Here is a 20428-nt window from a genome sequence, read left to right on the forward strand (position 1 = left end):
ATTAACTCTTATTAAATAAATGATTCCTATTTAAAGCTAAATACTTACCTGTAAAATAAATCCTAATATAGCTACAATATAAATTATAATTATATTATAGCTATTTTAGGATTAATATTTATTTTACAGGCAACTTTGTAATTATTTTAACCAGGTACAATAGCTATTAAATAGTTAAGAACTATTTAATAGTTACCTAGTTAAAATAATAACAAATTTACCTGTAAAATAAATCCTAACCTAAGATATAATTAAACCTAACACTACCCTATCAATAAAATAATTAAATAAACTACCTACAATTACCTACAATTAACCTAACACTACACTATCAATAAATTAATTAAACACAATTGCTACAAATAAATAAAATTAAATAAACTATCTAAAGTACAAAAAATAAAAAAGAACTAAGTTACAGAAAATAATAAAATATTTACAAACATAAGAAAAATATTACAACAATTTTAAACTAATTACACCTACTCTAAGCCCCCTAATAAAATAACAAAGCCCCCCAAAATAAAAAATTCCCTACCCTATTCTAAAATACAAATATTACAAGCTCTTTTACCTTACCAGCCCTGAACAGGGCCCTTTGCGGGGCATGCCCCAAGAATTTCAGCTCTTTTGCCTGTAAAAAAAAACATACAATACCCCCCCCCCAACATTACAACCCACCACCCACATACCCCTAATCTAACCCAAACCCCCCTTAAATAAACCTAACACTACCCCCCTGATGATCTTCCTACCTTGTCTTCACCATGCCAGGTTCACCGATCCGTCCTGGCTCCAAGATCTTCATCCAACCCAAGCGGGGGCTAGACATCCACTGAAGAAGTCCAGAAGAGGGTCCAAAGTCTTCCTCCTATCCGGCAAGAAGAGGACATCCGGACCGGCAAACATCTTCTCCAAGCGGCATCTTCTATCTTCTTCCATCCGATGACGACCGGCTCCATCTTGAAGACCTCCAGCGCGGATCCATCCTCTTCTTCCGACGACTAGACGACGAATGACGGTTCCTTTAAGGGACGTCATCCAAGATGGCGTCCCTCGAATTCCGATTGGCTGATAGGATTCTATCAGCCAATCGGAATTAAGGTAGGAATTTTCTGATTGGCTGATGGAATCAGCCAATCAGAATCAAGTTCAATCCGATTGGCTGATCCAATCAGCCAATCAGATTGAGCTCGCATTCTATTGGCTGATCGGAACAGCCAATAGAATGCGAGCTCAATCTGATTGGCTGATTGGATCAGCCAATCGGATTGAACTATATTCTGATTGGCTGATTCCATCAGCCAATCAGAAAATTCCTACCTTAATTCCGATTGGCTGATAGAATCCTATCAGCCAATCGGAATTCGAGGGACGCCATCTTGGATGACGTCCCTTAAAGGAACCGTCATTCGTCGTCTAGTCGTCGGAAGAAGAGGATGGATCCGCGCTGGAGGTCTTCAAGATGGAGCCGGTCGTCATCGGATGGAAGAAGATAGAAGATGCCGCTTGGAGAAGATGTTTGCCGGTCCGGATGTCCTCTTCTTGCCGGATAGGAGGAAGACTTTGGACCCTCTTCTGGACTTCTTCAGTGGATGTCTAGCCCCCGCTTGGGTTGGATGAAGATCTTGGAGCCAGGACGGATCGGTGAACCTGGCATGGTGAAGACAAGGTAGGAAGATCATCAGGGGGGTAGTGTTAGGTTTATTTAAGGGGGGTTTGGGTTAGATTAGGGGTATGTGGGTGGTGGGTTGTAATGTTGGGGGGGGGGGGTATTGTATGTTTTTTTTTACAGGCAAAAGAGCTGAAATTCTTGGGGCATGCCCCGCAAAGGGCCCTGTTCAGGGCTGGTAAGGTAAAAGAGCTTGTAATATTTGTATTTTAGAATAGGGTAGGGAATTTTTTATTTTGGGGGGCTTTGTTATTTTATTAGGGGGCTTAGAGTAGGTGTAATTAGTTTAAAATTGTTGTAATATTTTTCTTATGTTTGTAAATATTTTATTATTTTCTGTAACTTAGTTCTTTTTTATTTTTTGTACTTTAGATAGTTTATTTAATTTTATTTATTTGTAGCAATTGTGTTTAATTAATTTATTGATAGTGTAGTGTTAGGTTAATTGTAGGTAATTGTAGGTAGTTTATTTAATTATTTTATTGATAGGGTAGTGTTAGGTTTAATTATATCTTAGGTTAGGATTTATTTTACAGGTAAATTTGTAATTATTTTAACTAGGTAACTATTAAATAGTTCTTAACTATTTAATAGCTATTGTACCTGGTTAAAATAATTACAAAGTTGCCTGTAAAATAAATATTAATCCTAAAATAGCTATAATATAATTATAATTTATATTGTAGCTATATTAGGATGTATTTTACAGGTAAGTATTTATCTTTAAATAGGAATTATTTATTTAATAAGAGTTAATTTATTTCGTTAGATAAAAATTATATTTAACTTAGGGGGGTGTTAGTGTTAGGGTTAGACTTAGCTTTAGGGGTTAATACATTTATTAGAATAGCGGTGAGCTCCGGTCGGCAGATTAGGGGTTAATAATTGAAGGTAGGTGTCGGCGATGTTAGGGAGGGCAGATTAGGGGTTAATACTATTTATGATAGGGTTAGTGAGGCGGATTAGGGGTTAATAACTTTATTATAGTAGCGCTCAGGTCCGCTCGGCAGATTAGGGGTTAATAAGTGTAGGTAGGTGTCGGCGACGTTGTGGGGGGCAGATTAGGGGTTAATAAATATAACATAGGGGTCGGCGATGTTAGGGGTAGCAGATTAGGGGTACATAGGGATAACGTAGGTGGCGGCGATTTGCGGTCGGAAGATTAGGGGTTAATTATTTTAAGTAGCTTGCGGCGACGTTGTGGGGGGCAAGTTAGGGGTTAATAGATATAATACAGGGGTCGGCGGTGTTAGGGGCAGCAGATTAGGGGTACATAAGTATAACGTAGGTGGCGGTCGGCAGATTAGGGGTTAAAAATTTTAATCGAGTGGCGGCGATGTGGGGGGACCTCGGTTTAGGGGTACATAGGTAGTTTATGGGTGTTAGTGTACTTTAGGGTACAGTAGTTAAGAGCTTTATAAACCGGCGTTAGCCAGAAAGCTCTTAACTCCTGCTATTTTCAGGCGGCTGGAATCTTGTCGTTAGAGCTCTAACGCTCACTGCAGAAACGACTCTAAATACCGGCGTTAGGAAGATCCCATTGAAAAGATAGGCTACGCAAATGGCGTAGGGGGATCTGCGGTATGGAAAAGTCGCGGCTGTAAAGTGAGCGTTAGACCCTTTAATCACTGACTCCAAATACCAGCGGGCGCCCAAAACCAGCGTTAGGAGCCTCTAACGCTGGTTTTGACGGCTACCGCCGAACTCTAAATCTAGGCCTTAGTTTTTGGTACACTTAAAACAATAATAGTATTTTAGGATAAATAAATAGATAAAATGCTTACCACGCCTCTTCAAACCTTGTTGCTTTATTTAAAGGGACAGTCTAGGCCAAAATAAACTTTCATGATTTAGATGGAGCATGTAATTTTAAACAATGTTCCAATTTACTTATATAACCAATTTTGCTTTGTTCTCTTGGTATTCTTAGTTGAAAGCTTAACCTAGGAGGTTCATATGCTAATTTCTTAGACCTTGAAGGCCACCTCTTTTCAGAATGCATTTTAACAGTTTTTCACCACTAGAGGGTGTTAGTTAATGTATTTCATATAGATAACACTGTGCTTGTGCACGTGAAGTTATCTGGGAGCAGGCACTGATTGGCTAAATGGCAAGTCTGTCAAAATAACAGAAATAAAGGGGCAGTTTGCAGAAGCTTAGATACAAGATAATCACAGAGGTAAAAAGTATATAAATATAGCTGTGTTGGTTATGCAAAACTGGGGAATGGGTAATAAAGGGATTACCTTACCTATCTTTTAAAACAATAAAAATTCTGGTGTAGACTGTCCCTTTAAGAAAGTGCCAAAGTCATTGATGCCTTCATTGCTTTCCATTACCCTCAAAATACCCATATTTTTGTTTAACCATGAAAATTAATTCCTCATTTAAATACATCTTAAAATAAGAAATAATATTTATTTTACCAGCAATGAGTTTATGAGTTTAAATATATATATATTACTTCTGTTATCAAATGTAATCAAATTCATGTGGTAACTTTGTAAAAAACAATCTCATTTTCATTAGAGCTTACTGAGGCAGGCTCAGGTCTGCACACACATCTTTAAAATTACAAACACCACAGCCATATACTGTGTTAGAGGCACAGTAAATTCAATATTAAACTGCCATAGATAGAGCATACAATTTTAAGCAACTTTACCATTTATTTATACAATGAAATTTGCTTAAAGGGATAGCAAGGTCAAATTTGAAATGTGCATGGGTGCATTTCAAATTTAAATAGATAAAAAAAAAAGTGCAATATACTTCCATTAGCAAACATGCTTCAAGTCTTCAAAACGTATTACTGTTTCAGTGGCATATGCACATATGCTGCATGGGCCCGTCACCAGTATTCAAACACTATACCTTCTCAGACACTCAGCAGTAACTTGTTTGACACAAATTAAGTCTAAACACCACCAGCAGCTCTATGAGAAGTCATGATGTTTGCATACTGGTGCACAGGGGATCACAGCATATGTGTGTATGCCGCAGAAAAAATGGTATTAACTTATGCTAGAATAATTTTTTGCTAAATAAAGTATATAGGGGAAATGCTTCAATTAATATTTCAATTTTGACTTCATATCCCTTTAATTATCTTGGTATCCTTTGTTGAAGAATAAACCTAGATGTCTTTAAAACTATATGACAATAGTGTTTGCAACAATGTTTGTATCAATTTTATACATTGTTGCAAACACTGCTGTCATAGAGTTCTAAATACAAGCTGACTATCCTAAAGTTCTAGGAGCCCACCTAGCTTTACTCTTCAACGAAGGATACAAAGAGAACCAACAAATCTGATAAAAGAAGTAAACTGGAAAGTTGTTTAAAATTGCCAGCTCTATCTGAATCATAAAAGTTTATTTTTGTCTAGACTGTCCCTTTAAGCCTGTTCTGATATCCCCCAGATATAAAATGTACACTGCAAACACAGCTGAAGTCATTGCTTGTGCTTCAGTTTTTAATAAAAATAACTATTCACACAACAGAGACGGATAACCCTACTGAGGAGGTGCGTTACCATAGTTACTATCCCATCTATGTTTGCAGTGCACTGAGGACACAAATGGAGTAGTTACTCAGTAAATGTTACCACTGTTATTACCTGGATAGATATTAAGTCGAATATGTGTCCACCTTTGTTGTGAGCTGACTTGAAAGTAGTTGTGGCTTGTCTCCGGGTATCCTGGCTTCAGCTCTGTCATTTTAAGAAGATAATCCCAATTTTCTGATTTTAGCTAATAAAAGGATAACATGGTACAGAATAAGATCTTGTGGTGTATTTGTAAATGACTGAAGATACAATACAGGGAGTGCAGAATTATTAGGCAAATGAGTATTTTGACCACATCATCCTCTTTATGCATGTTGTCTTACTCCAAGCTGTATAGGCTCAAAAGCCTACTACCAATTAAGCATATTAGGTGATGTGCATCTCTGTAATGAGAAGGGGTGTGGTCTAATGACATCAACACCCTATATCAGGTGTGCATAATTATTAGGCAACTTCCTTTCCTTTGGCAAAATGGGTCAAAAGAAGGACTTGACAGGCTCAGAAAAGTCAAAAATAGTGAGATATCTTGCAGAGGGATGCAGCACTCTTAAAATTGCAAAGCTTCTGAAGCGTGATCATCGAACAATCAAGCGTTTCATTCAAAATAGTCAACAGGGTCGCAAGAAGCGTGTGGAAAAACCAAGGCGCAAAATAACTGCCCATGAACTGAGAAGAGTCAAGCGTGCAGCTGCCAAGATGCCACTTGCCACCAGTTTGGCCATATTTCAGAGCTGCAACATCACTGGAGTGCCCAAAAGCACAAGGTGTGCAATACTCAGAGACATGGCCAAGGTAAGAAAGGCTGAAAGACGACCACCACTGAACAAGACACACAAGCTGAAACGTCAAGACTGGGCCAAGAAATATCTCAAGACTGATTTTTCTAAGGTTTTATGGACTGATGAAATGAGAGTGAGTCTTAATGGGCCAGATGGATGGGCCCGTGGCTGGATTGGTAAAGGGCAGAGAGCTCCAGTCCGACTCAGATGCCAGCAAGGTGGAGGTGGAGTACTGGTTTGGGCTGGTATCATCAAAGATGAGCTTGTGGGGCCTTTTCGGGTTGAGGATGGAGTCAAGCTCAACTCCCAGTCCTACTGCCAGTTTCTGGAAGACACCTTCTTCAAGCAGTGGTACAGGAAGAAGTCTGCATCCTTCAAGAAAAACATAATTTTCATGCAGGACAATGCTCCATCACACGCGTCCAAGTACTCCACAGCGTGGCTGGCAAGAAAGGGTATAAAAGAAGAAAATCTAATGACATGGCCTCCTTGTTCACCTGATCTGAACCCCATTGAGAACCTGTGTTCCATCATCAAATGTGAGATTTACAAGGAGGGAAAACAGTACACCTCTCTGAACAGTGTCTGGGAGGCTGTGGTTGCTGCTGCACGCAATGTTGAGGGTGAACAGATCAAAACACTGACAGAATCCATGGATGGCAGGCTTTTGAATGTCCTTGCAAAGAAAGGTGGCTATATTGGTCACTGATTTGTTTTTGTTTTGTTTTTGAATGTCAGAAATGTATATTTGTGAATGTTGAGATGTTATATTGGTTTCACTGGTAAAAATAAATAATTGAAATGGGTGTATATTTGTTTTTTGTTAAGTTGCCTAATAATTATGCACAGTAATAGTCACCTGCACACACAGATATCCCCCTAAAATAGCTATAACTAAAAGCAAACTAAAAACTACTTCCAAAACTATTCAGCTTTGATATTAATAAGTTTTTTGGGTTCATTGAGAACATGGTTGTTGTTCAATAATAAAATTAATCCTCAAAAAATACAACTTGCCTAATAATTCTGCACTCCCTGTACATTATACCTAACATGACCTATGGTACATGAATGATGTAAAAGAGTTGTCATGGGTTCTAAGGTAACTTTTACAGTGCATGCAACTCCCTGAGCATATATTGGTAGTTCACATGAACATGCATCCACATCTCACCCATGCTCTAAATGTCTACTGTGTGTGCATGTGGCCTATCTAGGTATGCTCAATGATTTTCATGCTCAGTAAGAGTTATCACATGACCAGTTTGCAAATGCATGCATATTTCACAAATATATTGGGGCATATTTATCAAGTTCCGTATGGAGCTTGATGCCCCGTGTTTCCGGCAAACCTTCAGGCTCCATAAACCTTCAGGCTAAAGACCGCTGCTCCATAACCTGTCCGCCTGCGAATACGATCGGGTTGATTGACACTCCCTGCTAGAGGTCGATTGACAGCGAATCTTCAGGGGGTGGCATTGCACCAGCTGTTCACAAGAACTGCTGGTGCAATGATAAATGCCGAGAGCGTATGCTGTCGGCATTTATCGTTGTGCAGCGGACATGATCCGCAATATCAGATCATGTCCGCTTGCACATTAATAAATAGGCTCCATTGTCTGATTTGAAATGTACTTGGCACGAGCACTGCATGAAAAGCTCACGATCACTAGAAAACAAATATTAGTTTTTAATGAGATACATCAGGTCCAGTTTCTGCTTTACTCTATTGGACACATTATAGCAGTAAAAAAAAAAAGTTCCAAAGAGGTGTGCTTCAGGACTGCAAAACAATGCATATTTTTGTATTTAAAAATGTTTTAAATGCTTTTTTAAAACATTGATTTTGCATGATTATCCTTTGCATTGCAGTGAATAGTTTCTGATGCAGACAATTGAGTTTAATATCATTTAATTTATGTGAAGCTATATAAAAATGCAATGTACTGTTATTCCTACTGCTCCTGGAGAGGCTGCAGTATATACTCTATGATCCAGAAGCATGAGTCTACAACATTGCATACAATAATGCTCAATCTGTACAGGAGCTCAGTTATATATGTCCACAATAAATTAGATAAACTAAATTTTTCAATTAGTGTGCAACTGGACTGCATAACAATGCAAATTTTGTTAAGAAAATTTAAGTTTTAAATGCTTTTAAAACATTCATCTTATATTCAGATCTTTAGCAAGACAGAGTACTTAATTGCTGGTATATACTGTGCATATATAATAAATTAATTAATTAATAAGATTACAAAGTGGCATGCTATTAGCAATCCAACACAAGGGTAAAACTTTGCTAGAAGTAATATTTTTGCGCGGATTAGTGTGCGGATTACAAGTTGAAAGCAAAAGTTTTGTACTTGAGCAAAATCCGCCACGTGCTAACTTGAGGACTATGGATATTGTGATCGTGCTAACTTACTCTCCCCATAGACTTTGATGAAGAACGCAGAAGAAAAAAGCTAACACTTTTCTTCTGTACGCTAACCAAACAGGAGTTCTAAACATCTCCCATTCTAATGTTCTTCACATACAGAACAATGTTATTTTTATTGTAAATAAATATTTACATATATATATATATATATATATATATATATAGAGAGAGAGAGAGAGAGAGAGAGAGAGAGAGAGAGAGAGAGAGAGAGAAAGAGAGAGAGAGAGAGAGAGAGAGAGAGAGAGAGAGAGAGAGAGAGAGAGAAAGAAAATAACTCTTTGGGGGGTAGTTATCAAGCCGTCAACCTCAAATACGCTGGAATTCCGCAGCGTATTTGTGGCGAGGCTGATTCGCCTTAGTTATCAAAGGCTCGAGACCGGCAAAAGTAGAATTTTGTGACGTAAGCTTCGATCCGCCGGACTCAGTCCGACACAGATCGATTCTTACGTAACTCTAGATGTTCCGCACACAAGTGCGGCACAATCTCACTACTTTTGCTAGTTATCAAATGACTAGCAGGTACGCTCGGCACTTTTACGGCCCAGCATACCTGGTTTTCAAACCGCCACCCCTGGAGGCGGCAGATCCCATAGGAATTAATGGGAGTCTGACCATAGCGAAAGTACAAGTTCGCTGCTGCCAGACATCCCATTCATTTCTATGGGAGCTGTCTGCACCTAACACCCTAACATGTACCCCGAGTCTAAACACCACTAATCTGTCCCCCCTACACCGCTGCAACTAAATAAAGTTATTACCCCCTAAACCGCCGCTCCCGGAGCCCACCGCAAGCTACTCTATACATATTAACCCCTAAACCGCCGCTCCCGGAGCCCACCGCAACTATAATAAATGTATTAACCCCTAAACCGCCGCTCCCTGAACCCGCCGCAACCTATATTAAATGTATTAACCCCTATCCTGCCCCCCCTATAATAAATTTATTAACCCCTAATCTGCCCCCCCTACACCGTCACCACCTATAATAAATTTATTAACCCCTATCCTGCCCCCCACTACGCCGCCGCCACTGTAATAAAATTATTAACCCCTAAACCTAAGTCTAACACTAACCCTAACGCCCCCCTAACTTAAATATTAATTAAATAAATCTAAATAATATTTTTATTATTAACTAAATTAATCCTATTTAAAACTAAATACTTACCTATAAAATAAACCCTAATATAGCTACAATATAAATAATAATTATATTCTAGCTATCTTAGGATTTATTTTTATTTTACAGGCAACTTTCAATTTATTTTAACTAGGTACAATAGCTATTAAATAGTTATTAACTATTTAATAGTTACCTAGCTAAAATAAACTGAAATTTACCTGTAAAATAAATCCTAACCTAAGTTACAATTACACCTAACACTACACTATACTTTAATAAATTATTCCTATTTAAAACTAAATACTTACCTGTAAAATAAACCCTAATATAGCTACAATATAAATAATAATTATATTGTAGCTATCTTAGGATTTATATTTATTTTACAGGTAACTTTGTATTTATTTTAGCTAGGTAGAATAGTTATTAAATAGTTATTAACTATTTAATAACTACCTAGCTAAAAGAAATACAAAATTACCTGTAAAATAAATCCTAACCTAAGTTACAATTAAACCTAATACTACACTATCATTAAATTAATTAAATAAACTACCTACAAATAACTACAATTAAATACAATTACATAACTAACTAAAGTACAAAAAATAAAAAAAGCTAAGTTACAAAAAATAAAAAAAATAAGTTACAAACATTTTAAAAATATTACAACAATTTTAAGATACTTACACCTAATCTAAGCCCCCTAATGAAATAACAAACCCCCCCAAAATAAAAAAATGCCCTACACTATTCTAAATTAAATAAAGTTCAAAGCTCTTTTACCTTACCAGCCCTTAAAAGGGCCATTTGTGGGGGCATGCCCCAAAAAGTTCAGCTCTTTTGCCTGTAAAAGAAAAATACAACCCCCCCAACATTAAAACCCACCACCCACATACCCCTAATCTAACCCAAACCCCCCTTACAAAAACCTAACACTAATCCCCTGAAGATCATCCTACCTTGAGTCGTCTTCACTCAGCCGAGCAGCGATGGAACCAAAGTGGACATCCAGAGCAGAAGAAGTTAATCCTCCAAGCGGCGCTGAAGAAATCTTCCCTCCGATGAAGTCATCATCCAGGCGGCGCTGCAGAAGTCTTCGATCCGGGTGATGTCATCTTCCAAGAGGCGCTGAAGAGGTCTTCTATCCGGGCGATGTCATCTTCCAAGCCGGGTCTTGAATCTTCCTCCCGCCGACGCGGAACCTCCTTCTTCACCGACGGACTACGACGAATGAAGGCTCCTTTAAGGGACGTCATCCAAGATGGCGTCCCCTCAATTCCGATTGGCTGATAGGATTCTATCAGCCAATCGGAATTAAGGTAGGAAAAATCTGATTGGCTGATGGAATCAGCCAATCAGATTGAGCTCGCATTCTATTGGCTGATCGGAACAGCCAAAACAATGCGAGCTCAATCTGATTGGCTGATTCCATCAGCCAATCATATTTTTCCTATCTTAATTCCGATTGGCTGATAGAATCCTATCAGCCAATCGGAATTGAGGGGACGCCATCTTGGATGACGTCCCTTAAAGGAGCCTTCATTTGTCGTAGTCCGTCGGTGAAGAAGGAGGTTCCGCATCGGCGGGAGGAAGATTCAAGACCCGGCTTGGAAGATGACATCGCCCGGATAGAAGACCTCTTCAGCGCCTCTTGGAAGATGACATCGCCCGGATCGAAGACTTCTTCAGCGCCGCCTGGATGATGACTTCATCGGATGGAAGATTTCTTCAGCGCCGCTTGGAGGATTAACTTCTTCTGCTCCGGATGTCCACTTCGGTTCCATCGCTGCTCGGCTGAGTGAAGACGACTCAAGGTAGGATGATCTTCAGGGGATTAGTGTTAGGTTTTTGTAAGGGGGTTTTGGGTTAGATTAGGGGTATGTGGGTGGTGGGTTTTAATGTTGGGGGGGGTTGTATTTTTCTTTTACAGGCAAAAGAGCTGAACTTTTTGGGGCATGCCCCCACAAATGGCCCTTTTAAGGGCTGGTAAGGTAAAAGAGCATTGAACTTTATTTAATTTAGAATAGTGTAGGGCATTTTTTTATTTTGGGGGGGGTTTGTTATTTTATTAGGGGGCTTAGATTAGGTGTAAGTAGCTTAAAATTGTTGTAATATTTTTAAAATGTTTGTAACTTATTTTTTTATTTTTTGTAACTTAGTTATGTAATTGTATTTAATTGTAGTTATTTGTAGGTAGTTTATTTAATTAATTTAATGATAGTGTAGTATTAGGTTTAATTGTAACTTAGGTTAGGATTTATTTTACAGGTAATTTTGTATTTCTTTTAGCTAGGTAGTTATTAAATAGTTAATAACTATTTAATAACTATTCTACCTAGCTAAAATAAATACAAAGTTACCTGTAAAATAAATATAAATCCTAAGATAGCTACAATATAATTATTATTTATATTGTAGCTATATTAGGGTTTATTTTACAGGTAAGTATTTAGTTTTAAATAGGAATAATTTATTAAAGTATAGTGTAGTGTTAGGTGTAATTGTAACTTAGGTTAGGATTTATTTTACAGGTAAATTTCAGTTTATTTTAGCTAGGTAACCATTAAATAGTTAAATACTATTTAATAGCTATTGTACCTAGTTAAAATAAATTGAAAGTTGCCTGTAAAATAAAAATAAATCCTAAGATAGCTAGAATATAATTATTATTTATATTGTAGCTATATTAGGGTTTATTTTAAAGGTAAGTATTTAGTTTTAAATAGGATTAATTTAGTTAATAATAGAAATATTATTTAGATTTATTTAATTAATATTTAAGTTAGGGGGGCGTTAGGGTTAGGGTTAGACTTAGGTTTAGGGGTTAATAATTTTATTACAGTGGCGGCGGTGTAGTGGGGGGCAGGATAGGGGTTAATACATTTATTATAGGTGACGACGGTGTAAGGGGGGCAGGATAGGGGTTAATAAATTTATTATAGGTGACCACGGTGTAGGGGGGGCAGGATAGGGGTTACTAGGTATAATGTAGGTGGCAGCGGTGTCCGCGAGCGGCGGTTTAGGGGTTAATACATTTATCAGAGTTGCAGCAGGGTCTAGGAGCGGAGGTTTAGGGGTTAGTAACTTTATTGAGTTGCGGGAGGCTCCGGGGGCGCCGGTATAGGGATAGAACAGTGTAGTTTAGTGTGAGTGCTTAGTGACAGGCTAGCAATAAAGCTGGGAAAAAGCCGAAGAGCAGCGAGATCGGATGAGTGATAACTCTCACAGTCCGCTGCTCATCGCCCCGCGGCTTTTTGACAGCTTTATTTGATAACTTAGGCGAACGTATTCAAGGTCCGCGGCGGCGAAGGTAGGCAAGCTTAGGCGGGCGTATTGGGCCGGCGAAGGCAGAAAAGTAGACGGCTTGATAACTACCCCCCATTGTATAGTTTATTAACAAATCTAGACAGGCCAGAAGGCTTGTTTTTACCACAGACAACCTCTGAATTACATTGTTTTCAATGCAGCAAATGATTCTAGGTAAGATATGCAAATGAGGTTCACAATGACACACTTTTTTACTTCAAGTCTGCTATTATGCAGATTCCCTTTACGCCAAAGCATCGCTGTTCACACAGCTTATAAGCTTAGCTAGGGTTAGTGCAGTGATTCAGAACCATCCCAGGACAGACTGTTTTGTGTTATTTGCCACTCATCAGCTGGGAGGAGGTTTGAATCATTGCTGGGTCAAGTTGATTTCTGGGCAAAATACAACAACATTTAAAATTAGGGGAGCCAAAAAGTGAGTTTAAAATCCTCCACTACGCTCAATATATAGAGAAAATAACTCATTGTGTAATTAATTAACAAATCTAGACAGGACAGAAGGCTTGTTTTTCCCACAGACAACCTCTGAATTAAATTACGAGGTTCACAATGACACACTTTTTTACTTCAAGTCTGCTTTTACGCAGATTCCCTTTACAATGTAATTCAGAGGTTGTCTGTGGGAAAAACAAGCCTTCTCTCCCCCCATCTCTTTTGCGCTCTCTCTCCCCCATCTCTTTTGCGCTCTCTCTCCCCCCTCTCTTTTGCACTCTCTCTCCCCCTATTTTTTGCTCTCTCCCCCCCTTTTGCTCTCTCTCCCCCTCTTTTGCTCTCTCTCTCTCTTCCCCTCTCTTTTGCTCATTTTCTCTCCCCCTCTCTTTGCTCTCTCTCTGTTCCCCCCTCACTCTCTCCCCCCTTTCTCTCTCCTCCATTTCTTTTGCGCTCTCCCCCTTCTCTTTTGCTCTCTCTCCCCCCTCTCTTTTGCGCTCTCTCCCCCTCTTTTGCTCTCTCTCTCTCCCCTCTCTTTTGCTCTCTCCCCCCTCTCTTTTGCTCTCTCTCCCCCCTCTTTTGCTCTCTATCCCCCTCTCTTTTGCCCCTCTCTATTTTTCTCTCTCCCCCTCTCTTTTGCTCTCTCTCTTCCCCTCTCTTTTGCTCTTTCCCCTTTCTTTTGCTTTCTCTCCCCTTTCTTTTGCTCTCTCTCCCCTCTCTTTTGCTCTCTCTCCCCTCTCTTTTGCTCTCTCTCCCCTCTCTTTTGCTCTCCCTCCCCTCTCTTTTGCTCTTTTCCCATTCTTTTACTCTCTCGCCCCTCTCTTTTGCGCTCTCCCCCTCTCTTTTGCTCTTTTCCCTCTCTTTTGCTCTTTCCCCTCTCTTTTGCTCTCCCCCTCTCTCTTTTGATATGTCTCTCTCGCACGCACGTGTCCGCATCAGGCCTCATGCCTCGCCCCGCCGTGTCACACTCGGACCTGCCCACATCACGTCCGGTCCTGCCCACATCCCGCCCGGTCCCGCCCATGCCACGCCCGCCCATGCCCACTCCCGCCTACTGTTGTCACGCCGCAGACATCATATCAGGTAGACTCTAAGGCCAGGTGTGTTTGTCCTTGCTGTCTCTACTGTGCATGACAGCTTCGGACAAACACACTTGGCCTTTTATATTATAGGATACTTGTGAGGCATCTCACTATCCATCAATAAGGCATTAAACAGTTCTGTTTATCAGCTAGTAAGCAGCCATTATTTTTTGTTTTCTGCATAAAAAGGACATTTTTAAACAATTTTTTTTAACATGCACACAAACATACACTTCCTGTTAGCTTCAATATCAAAAAGCATTATAAAATATGTTTTTGTTACTGCTCTTTTATACGTATGATAGCATTTTTTTTACAGTTCACTGTGCGGCCCTTTAAGGGCCTGATTACTAATGGAGCGCAAACGTTTGCACGCGAGCGTTAAGGGGTTCATTGCGGGTGTTTGAGCTCTTCGGGTTCACCACTGGTATTACGAGTTGGAAGTAAATACAAAAGCTTGAGCGCAATCACGATTTACACTAGAATAATTACAGCGACTTCAAAGCTCTGGTAAACTGTTTCACAAAACTAAAAAGTTGCACAAAATACATAAAAAATACATTACAAAGTACAATTACACTCATAATAACACTATCATATATACACATATAAACATTGAAATACATATGTACACATATATAGACATATATATATATATAAGTGCATTGGAGCCCTTTGCAGTTATTACTATAGCTGTATACTGTATATCTATACCTATATGTATAATATTGTGTATGTATATATATATATATATATATATATATATATATTTATATATAGCTATATTTTGTACAAAAAATATCATACAGGGAGTGCAGAATTATTAGGCAAGTTGTATTTTTGAGGATTAATTTTATTATTGAACAACAACCATGTTCTCAATGAAGCCAAAAAACTCATTAATATCAAAGCTGAATAGTTTTGGAAGTAGTTTTTAGTTTGTTTTTAGTTATAGCTATTTTAGGGGGATATCTGTGTGTGCAGGTGACTATTACTGTGCATAATTATTAGGCAACTTAACAAAAAACAAATATATACCCATTTCAATTATTTATTTTTACCAGTAAAACCAATATAACATCTCAACATTCACAAATATACATTTCTGACATTCAAAAACAAAACAAAAACAAATCAGTGACCAATATAGCCACCTTTCTTTGCAAGGACACGCAAAAGCCTGCCATCCATGGATTCTATCAGTGTTTTGATCTGTTCACCATCAACATTGCGTGCAGCAGCAACCACAGCCTCCCAGACACTGTTCAGAGAGGTGTACTGTTTTCCCTCCTTGTAAATCTCACATTTGATGATGGACCACAGGTTCTCAATGGGGTTCAGATCAGGTGAACAAGGAGGCCATGTCATTAGATTTTCTTCTTTTATACCCTTTCTTGCCAGCCACGCTGTGGAGTACTTGGACGCGTGTGATGGAGCATTGTCCTGCATGAAAATCATGTTTTTCTTGAAGGATGCAGACTTCTTCCTGTACCACTGCTTGAAGAAGGTGTCTTCCAGAAACTGGCATTAGGACTGGGAGTTGAGCTTGACTCCATCCTCAACCCGAAAAGGCCCCACAAGCTCATCTTTGATGATACCAGCCCAAACCAGTACTCCACCTCCACCTTGCTGGCGTCTGAGTCGGACTGGAGCTCTCTGCCCTTTACCAATCCAGCCACGGGCCCATCCATCTGGCCCATCAAGACTCACTCTCATTTCATCAGTCCATAAAACCTTAGAAAAATCAGTCTTGAGATATTTCTTGGCCCAGTCTTGACGTTTCAGCTTGTGTGTCTTGTTCAGTGGTGGTCGTCTTTCAGCCTTTCTTACCTTGGCCATGTCTCTGAGTATTGCACACCTTGTGCTTTTGGGCACTCCAGTGATGTTGCAGCTCTGAAATATGGCCAAACTGGTGGCAAGTGGCATCTTGGCAGCTGCACGCTTGACTTTTCTCAGTTGATGGGCACTTATTTTGCGCCTTGGTTTTTCCACACGCTTCTTGCGACCCTGTTGACTATTTTGAATGAAACGCTTGATTGTTCGATGATCACGCTTCAGAAGCTTTGCAATTTTAAGAGTGCTGCATCCCTCTGCAAGATATCTCACTATTTTTGACTTTTCTGAGCCTGTCAAGTCCTTCTTTTGACCCATTTTGCCAAAGGAAAGGAAGTTGCCTAATAATTATGCACACCTGATATAGGGTGTTGATGTCATTAGACCACACCCCTTCTCATTACAGAGATGCACATCACCTGATATGCTTAATTGGTAGTAGGCTTTCGAGCCTATACAGCTTGGAGTAAGACAACATGCATAAAGAGAATGATGTGGTCAAAATACTAATTTGCCTAATAATTCTGCACTCCCTGTATATAGTTGAGAAGCTGACTGCATGCCATTTAATCAATGTGGTCCTTTGATTGTTTACTTTGTTTATTTACAATTAGGACTGCAATATCAAATGTAAACAAGACTGCAATCTCAATGATATATTCTTTTTCAGCTTTCCATGAAGAATTAAGGCACAGGCTTACTGAAATGTAAACAAGTTATATACATGTATTATTTATACTCAAATAAATAATAATTTACTACTGAAAATGTTTAGCACAAAAAGCATTGATTATTTTATAGAGTTCTGTACCTTTTCAACCACATTATACTCCTGATCAGAAGCAGCAGTTCCAGTTTTGTCTCCCCTAGGAATAATTGTTATTTCTTCTGTGAAAGAAACACATTTGATAGGTTACTTTATTATTTTAAACACAATACATTTCTTAAAGAAACAGTCAAATTAAATTGTCATGATTCAGATAGAGCATGCAAATTTAAACAAATGTTCTAATTTTATTCAAATTTGCTTTGTTCTCTTGGTACTTGGCACTGCTGGTCCCTAGTGGAAACCACTGCTGATCCAATTAGCAGCACTAGTTATGCATCTAGCACTGCTGATTGGATCAGCTGCATTTTCCACTTTGGACCAGCAGTGCATGTCCCGAGTGGTACTTCTACTCTGTGTTTAACCATTGGCAGTCTTAAAATTGACATGCTCTAAAGAATTAGCGAATGTAATTTACGATTACTATGACATTTTAATATTATTTGAATTGAAGAGAAATTGATGTTCATAGACCAGTTAAATATTACCTTCTGCTAAGCATGCTGCCTGAATTGATATGCGAGGAGCATAATTTCCTGTGAAGAACCGAGTGTCAGCTTCAAGCCCATAAATAATACCTGGGACACCCAACTGAATTATGCACCAGTCATGACCTAAATGAAAATGTTAAGAAACTGTTGAACAAGACAAATATAAGAAATCCAATCTTGTTGATCCTTATCTGATAATACTTATTTAATAGTATTCAGCAGCATTTCTTTTGGCAAAGCTTTCCTAAAAGGGACATGAAATCCAATGTTTTTCTTTCACGATTCAGATAGAGAATAAAATGTTAAAAAAAGTTTCCATTTTGTTTCTATTATCTAATTTACTTTTTTCTCTTGATATTATTATTATCAGTTATTTGTAGAGCACCAGCAGATTCCGCAATGCTAAAGACATGTCAAAATATGCAATGTAACAATTATAGGAGATAAAGGGATAGAGAGCCCTGCCAAGAGTCTCACTATTTTAAAACATCTCTCATGAAGGTGATCCACAAAGCAGCTAGGCTCGAAGGCTTACTTGCTAAGGGGGTTCAGGGGATAGCTAAAAGGAGGATAGGAACTAAGATAGGAAAATGTCAGTGTATATTATAAGCATTCCTGAACAGTAAAGTCTTTAAAGGGACACTGAACCCAATTTTTTTCTTTCATGATTCAGAAAGTGCATGCAATTTTAAGCAACTTTCTAATTTACTTCTATTATCAATTTTTCTTCGTTCTCTTGCTATCTTTATTTTAAAAGCAGAAATGTAAATCTTAGCAACCAGACCATTTTAGGTTCAGCACCATGGATAGCGCTTGCTTATTGGAGGCTTACATTTACCCAACAATAAGCAAGCATAACCCAGGTTCTCAACTAAAAATGGTCTGGCTCCTATGCATCACATTCCTGCTTTTTAACTAAAGATAGCAAGAGAACGAAGAAAAATTGATAATAGGAGTAAATTAGAAAGTTGCTTAAAATTGAATGATCTATCTGAATCATGAAAGAAAAAAATTGGGTATAGTGTCCCTTTAAGGAGCACTTAAAAGTTTAAAAAAATAGGGGAGAGTCGTATAGGGCAAGGCAAAGAGTTCCACAAAATAGGGGCCAGTCTAGAGAAGTCTTTTAGACGGAAATGTGAGGAGGTAACAATAAAAGAGGAGAGATGGAGATTATGAGCAGAGTGAAGGGGACGAGAGGGAGAGTATCTGGAGATTAGGTTAGAGATATAGGGTGGAGCAGTGTTATTGAGAGCTTTAAAAGTTAAATTCCAGATTTTATGTTTTATTCTGGAAGTTAGAGGAAGCCAGTAAAGGGATTGGCAGAGAGGTGAAGCAGATGAGGATCAACGTGTAAGGAACATTAGCCTGGCAGAGGAATTTATTATGGATTGCAAGGGAGATAGACGACAGCTAGGGAGGCTGGAGAGGATGGAGTTGCAATAGTCAAGGCAGGAAATGATGAGAGAGTGGATTAAAGTCTTAGTTGTGTCTTGTGTGAGAAAGTGACAAATTTTGGAGATGTTTTTGATGTGGAGGCGACAGGAATTGGCCATAGACTGGATGTGGGGAGTGAAAGAGAGATCTGAGTCAAGTATGACACCAAGACATGGGGCATGCCGGGTTGCAATAATGATGTTATTATCAACAGTTAGAGAAAGTGGGGGATAGGGATTTTGGAAGAAGGGAGAAAAAATATAATGAGCTCAGTTTTGGAGAGATTTAGCTTAAGGTAGTGAGAGGACATCCTGTCCAGAATAAATCAATGTTTGTCAGACGTGTCCCTCTCCCAGTAAATGCAGTTAGTTGTCTTTATCAGTTAGTGAGGATTTAGTAGGAAATACAAGATTAATACTGTGGTGCTAGTTTTAATGTAAATTAAAGAGCTATTACTTAAAGGTACAGAAAAACACTAAATAAATGCTAGGTAGAATGATGCATTCAAAGAAAAGTTTAGTCTCAGAATAACATGTAGATTTATTTTTAAAGTTTTATTAGCTGTTTAAATATTGACTAAATAAGTGTAAAGTTTTAGTGTCTATAAAACAATGGGGGCTGCCATGTTGTAACTTAGGTTACCTTCTCTGCTGTGTACAATTAGGGACAGTTATAAATAGATCACTAGAGAGTGCAGCCAATGGCTGTGTGGAATGTAACAGTGCTCTGCACTTCCATTTCTAACAGGAATTGAAACGCTTACAATTTCAGAATGGAATTACAGGAAAAGGGGACAAAATAAATAATGAAAGTATATTGCAGAGTTGTTTTTATATATATAGTTTATCATTTTATACAGGTATACCCCGCTCATACAGCGGGTTAGGGACCGGAGCCCCGCTGTAAAGTGAAAACCGCCTTAAAGTGAAACAAGGCAGTTATAGCTTTCTTTTCAGTGTTTAAAATCTTGAAAACATGACTGAACTAACATATATTAGGGGTGCATTAGTGCTATGTTTAGTTTAACACTAGCACAGCAAGTATTCAATTAGTATTCAATAAATACTGTACCTGTAAAATAGTGACAATTACTGTAGTAAAATTTGCCAGACTAGCACTGAGACAAAGATTGCACTGCAATGCTGTTAACAGAGTGAACTAAGCATAACAAAATAGTGCCATTCACTTTTTTCGCAATCTCATGATGATTACAGCACTGTTTCAAAATCCTTGGAGGTTGAACTTCAGCTCCACAAAGCGCTGTATTAGAGAATCGCTGTAAAGTGAAGCGCTGTAAAGTGAGGTATACCTGTAATACCATCTCAAAGTGTTTAATATCCCTTTAATATTTATAATTATAATAATTTTTCTGCTCTTTTATATGAATGACAGAATATGAAACCCAAAAAAAATAC

At 38.5% G+C, this 20428-nt stretch overlaps 1 protein-coding gene across 1 annotated transcript in view; it reads right to left on the reverse strand.

The window, feature by feature from the left end:
* Positions 1-20428, reverse strand: part of ALLC (allantoicase) — a 139401-nt gene that overhangs the window by 64638 nt on the left and 54335 nt on the right. Inside the window, exons 5-7 of the mRNA XM_053709716.1 lie at positions 17577-17702; positions 17074-17150; positions 5292-5424 (exon numbers count right to left, since the gene is read on the reverse strand). Coding sequence (XP_053565691.1) covers positions 5292-5424; positions 17074-17150; positions 17577-17702 — 336 coding nt within the window. The remainder of the gene's footprint in view (positions 1-5291; positions 5425-17073; positions 17151-17576; positions 17703-20428) is intronic.

This window comes from Bombina bombina, chromosome 4 (assembly GCF_027579735.1).
Source record: "Bombina bombina isolate aBomBom1 chromosome 4, aBomBom1.pri, whole genome shotgun sequence".
NCBI lineage: Eukaryota > Metazoa > Chordata > Amphibia > Anura > Bombinatoridae > Bombina > Bombina bombina.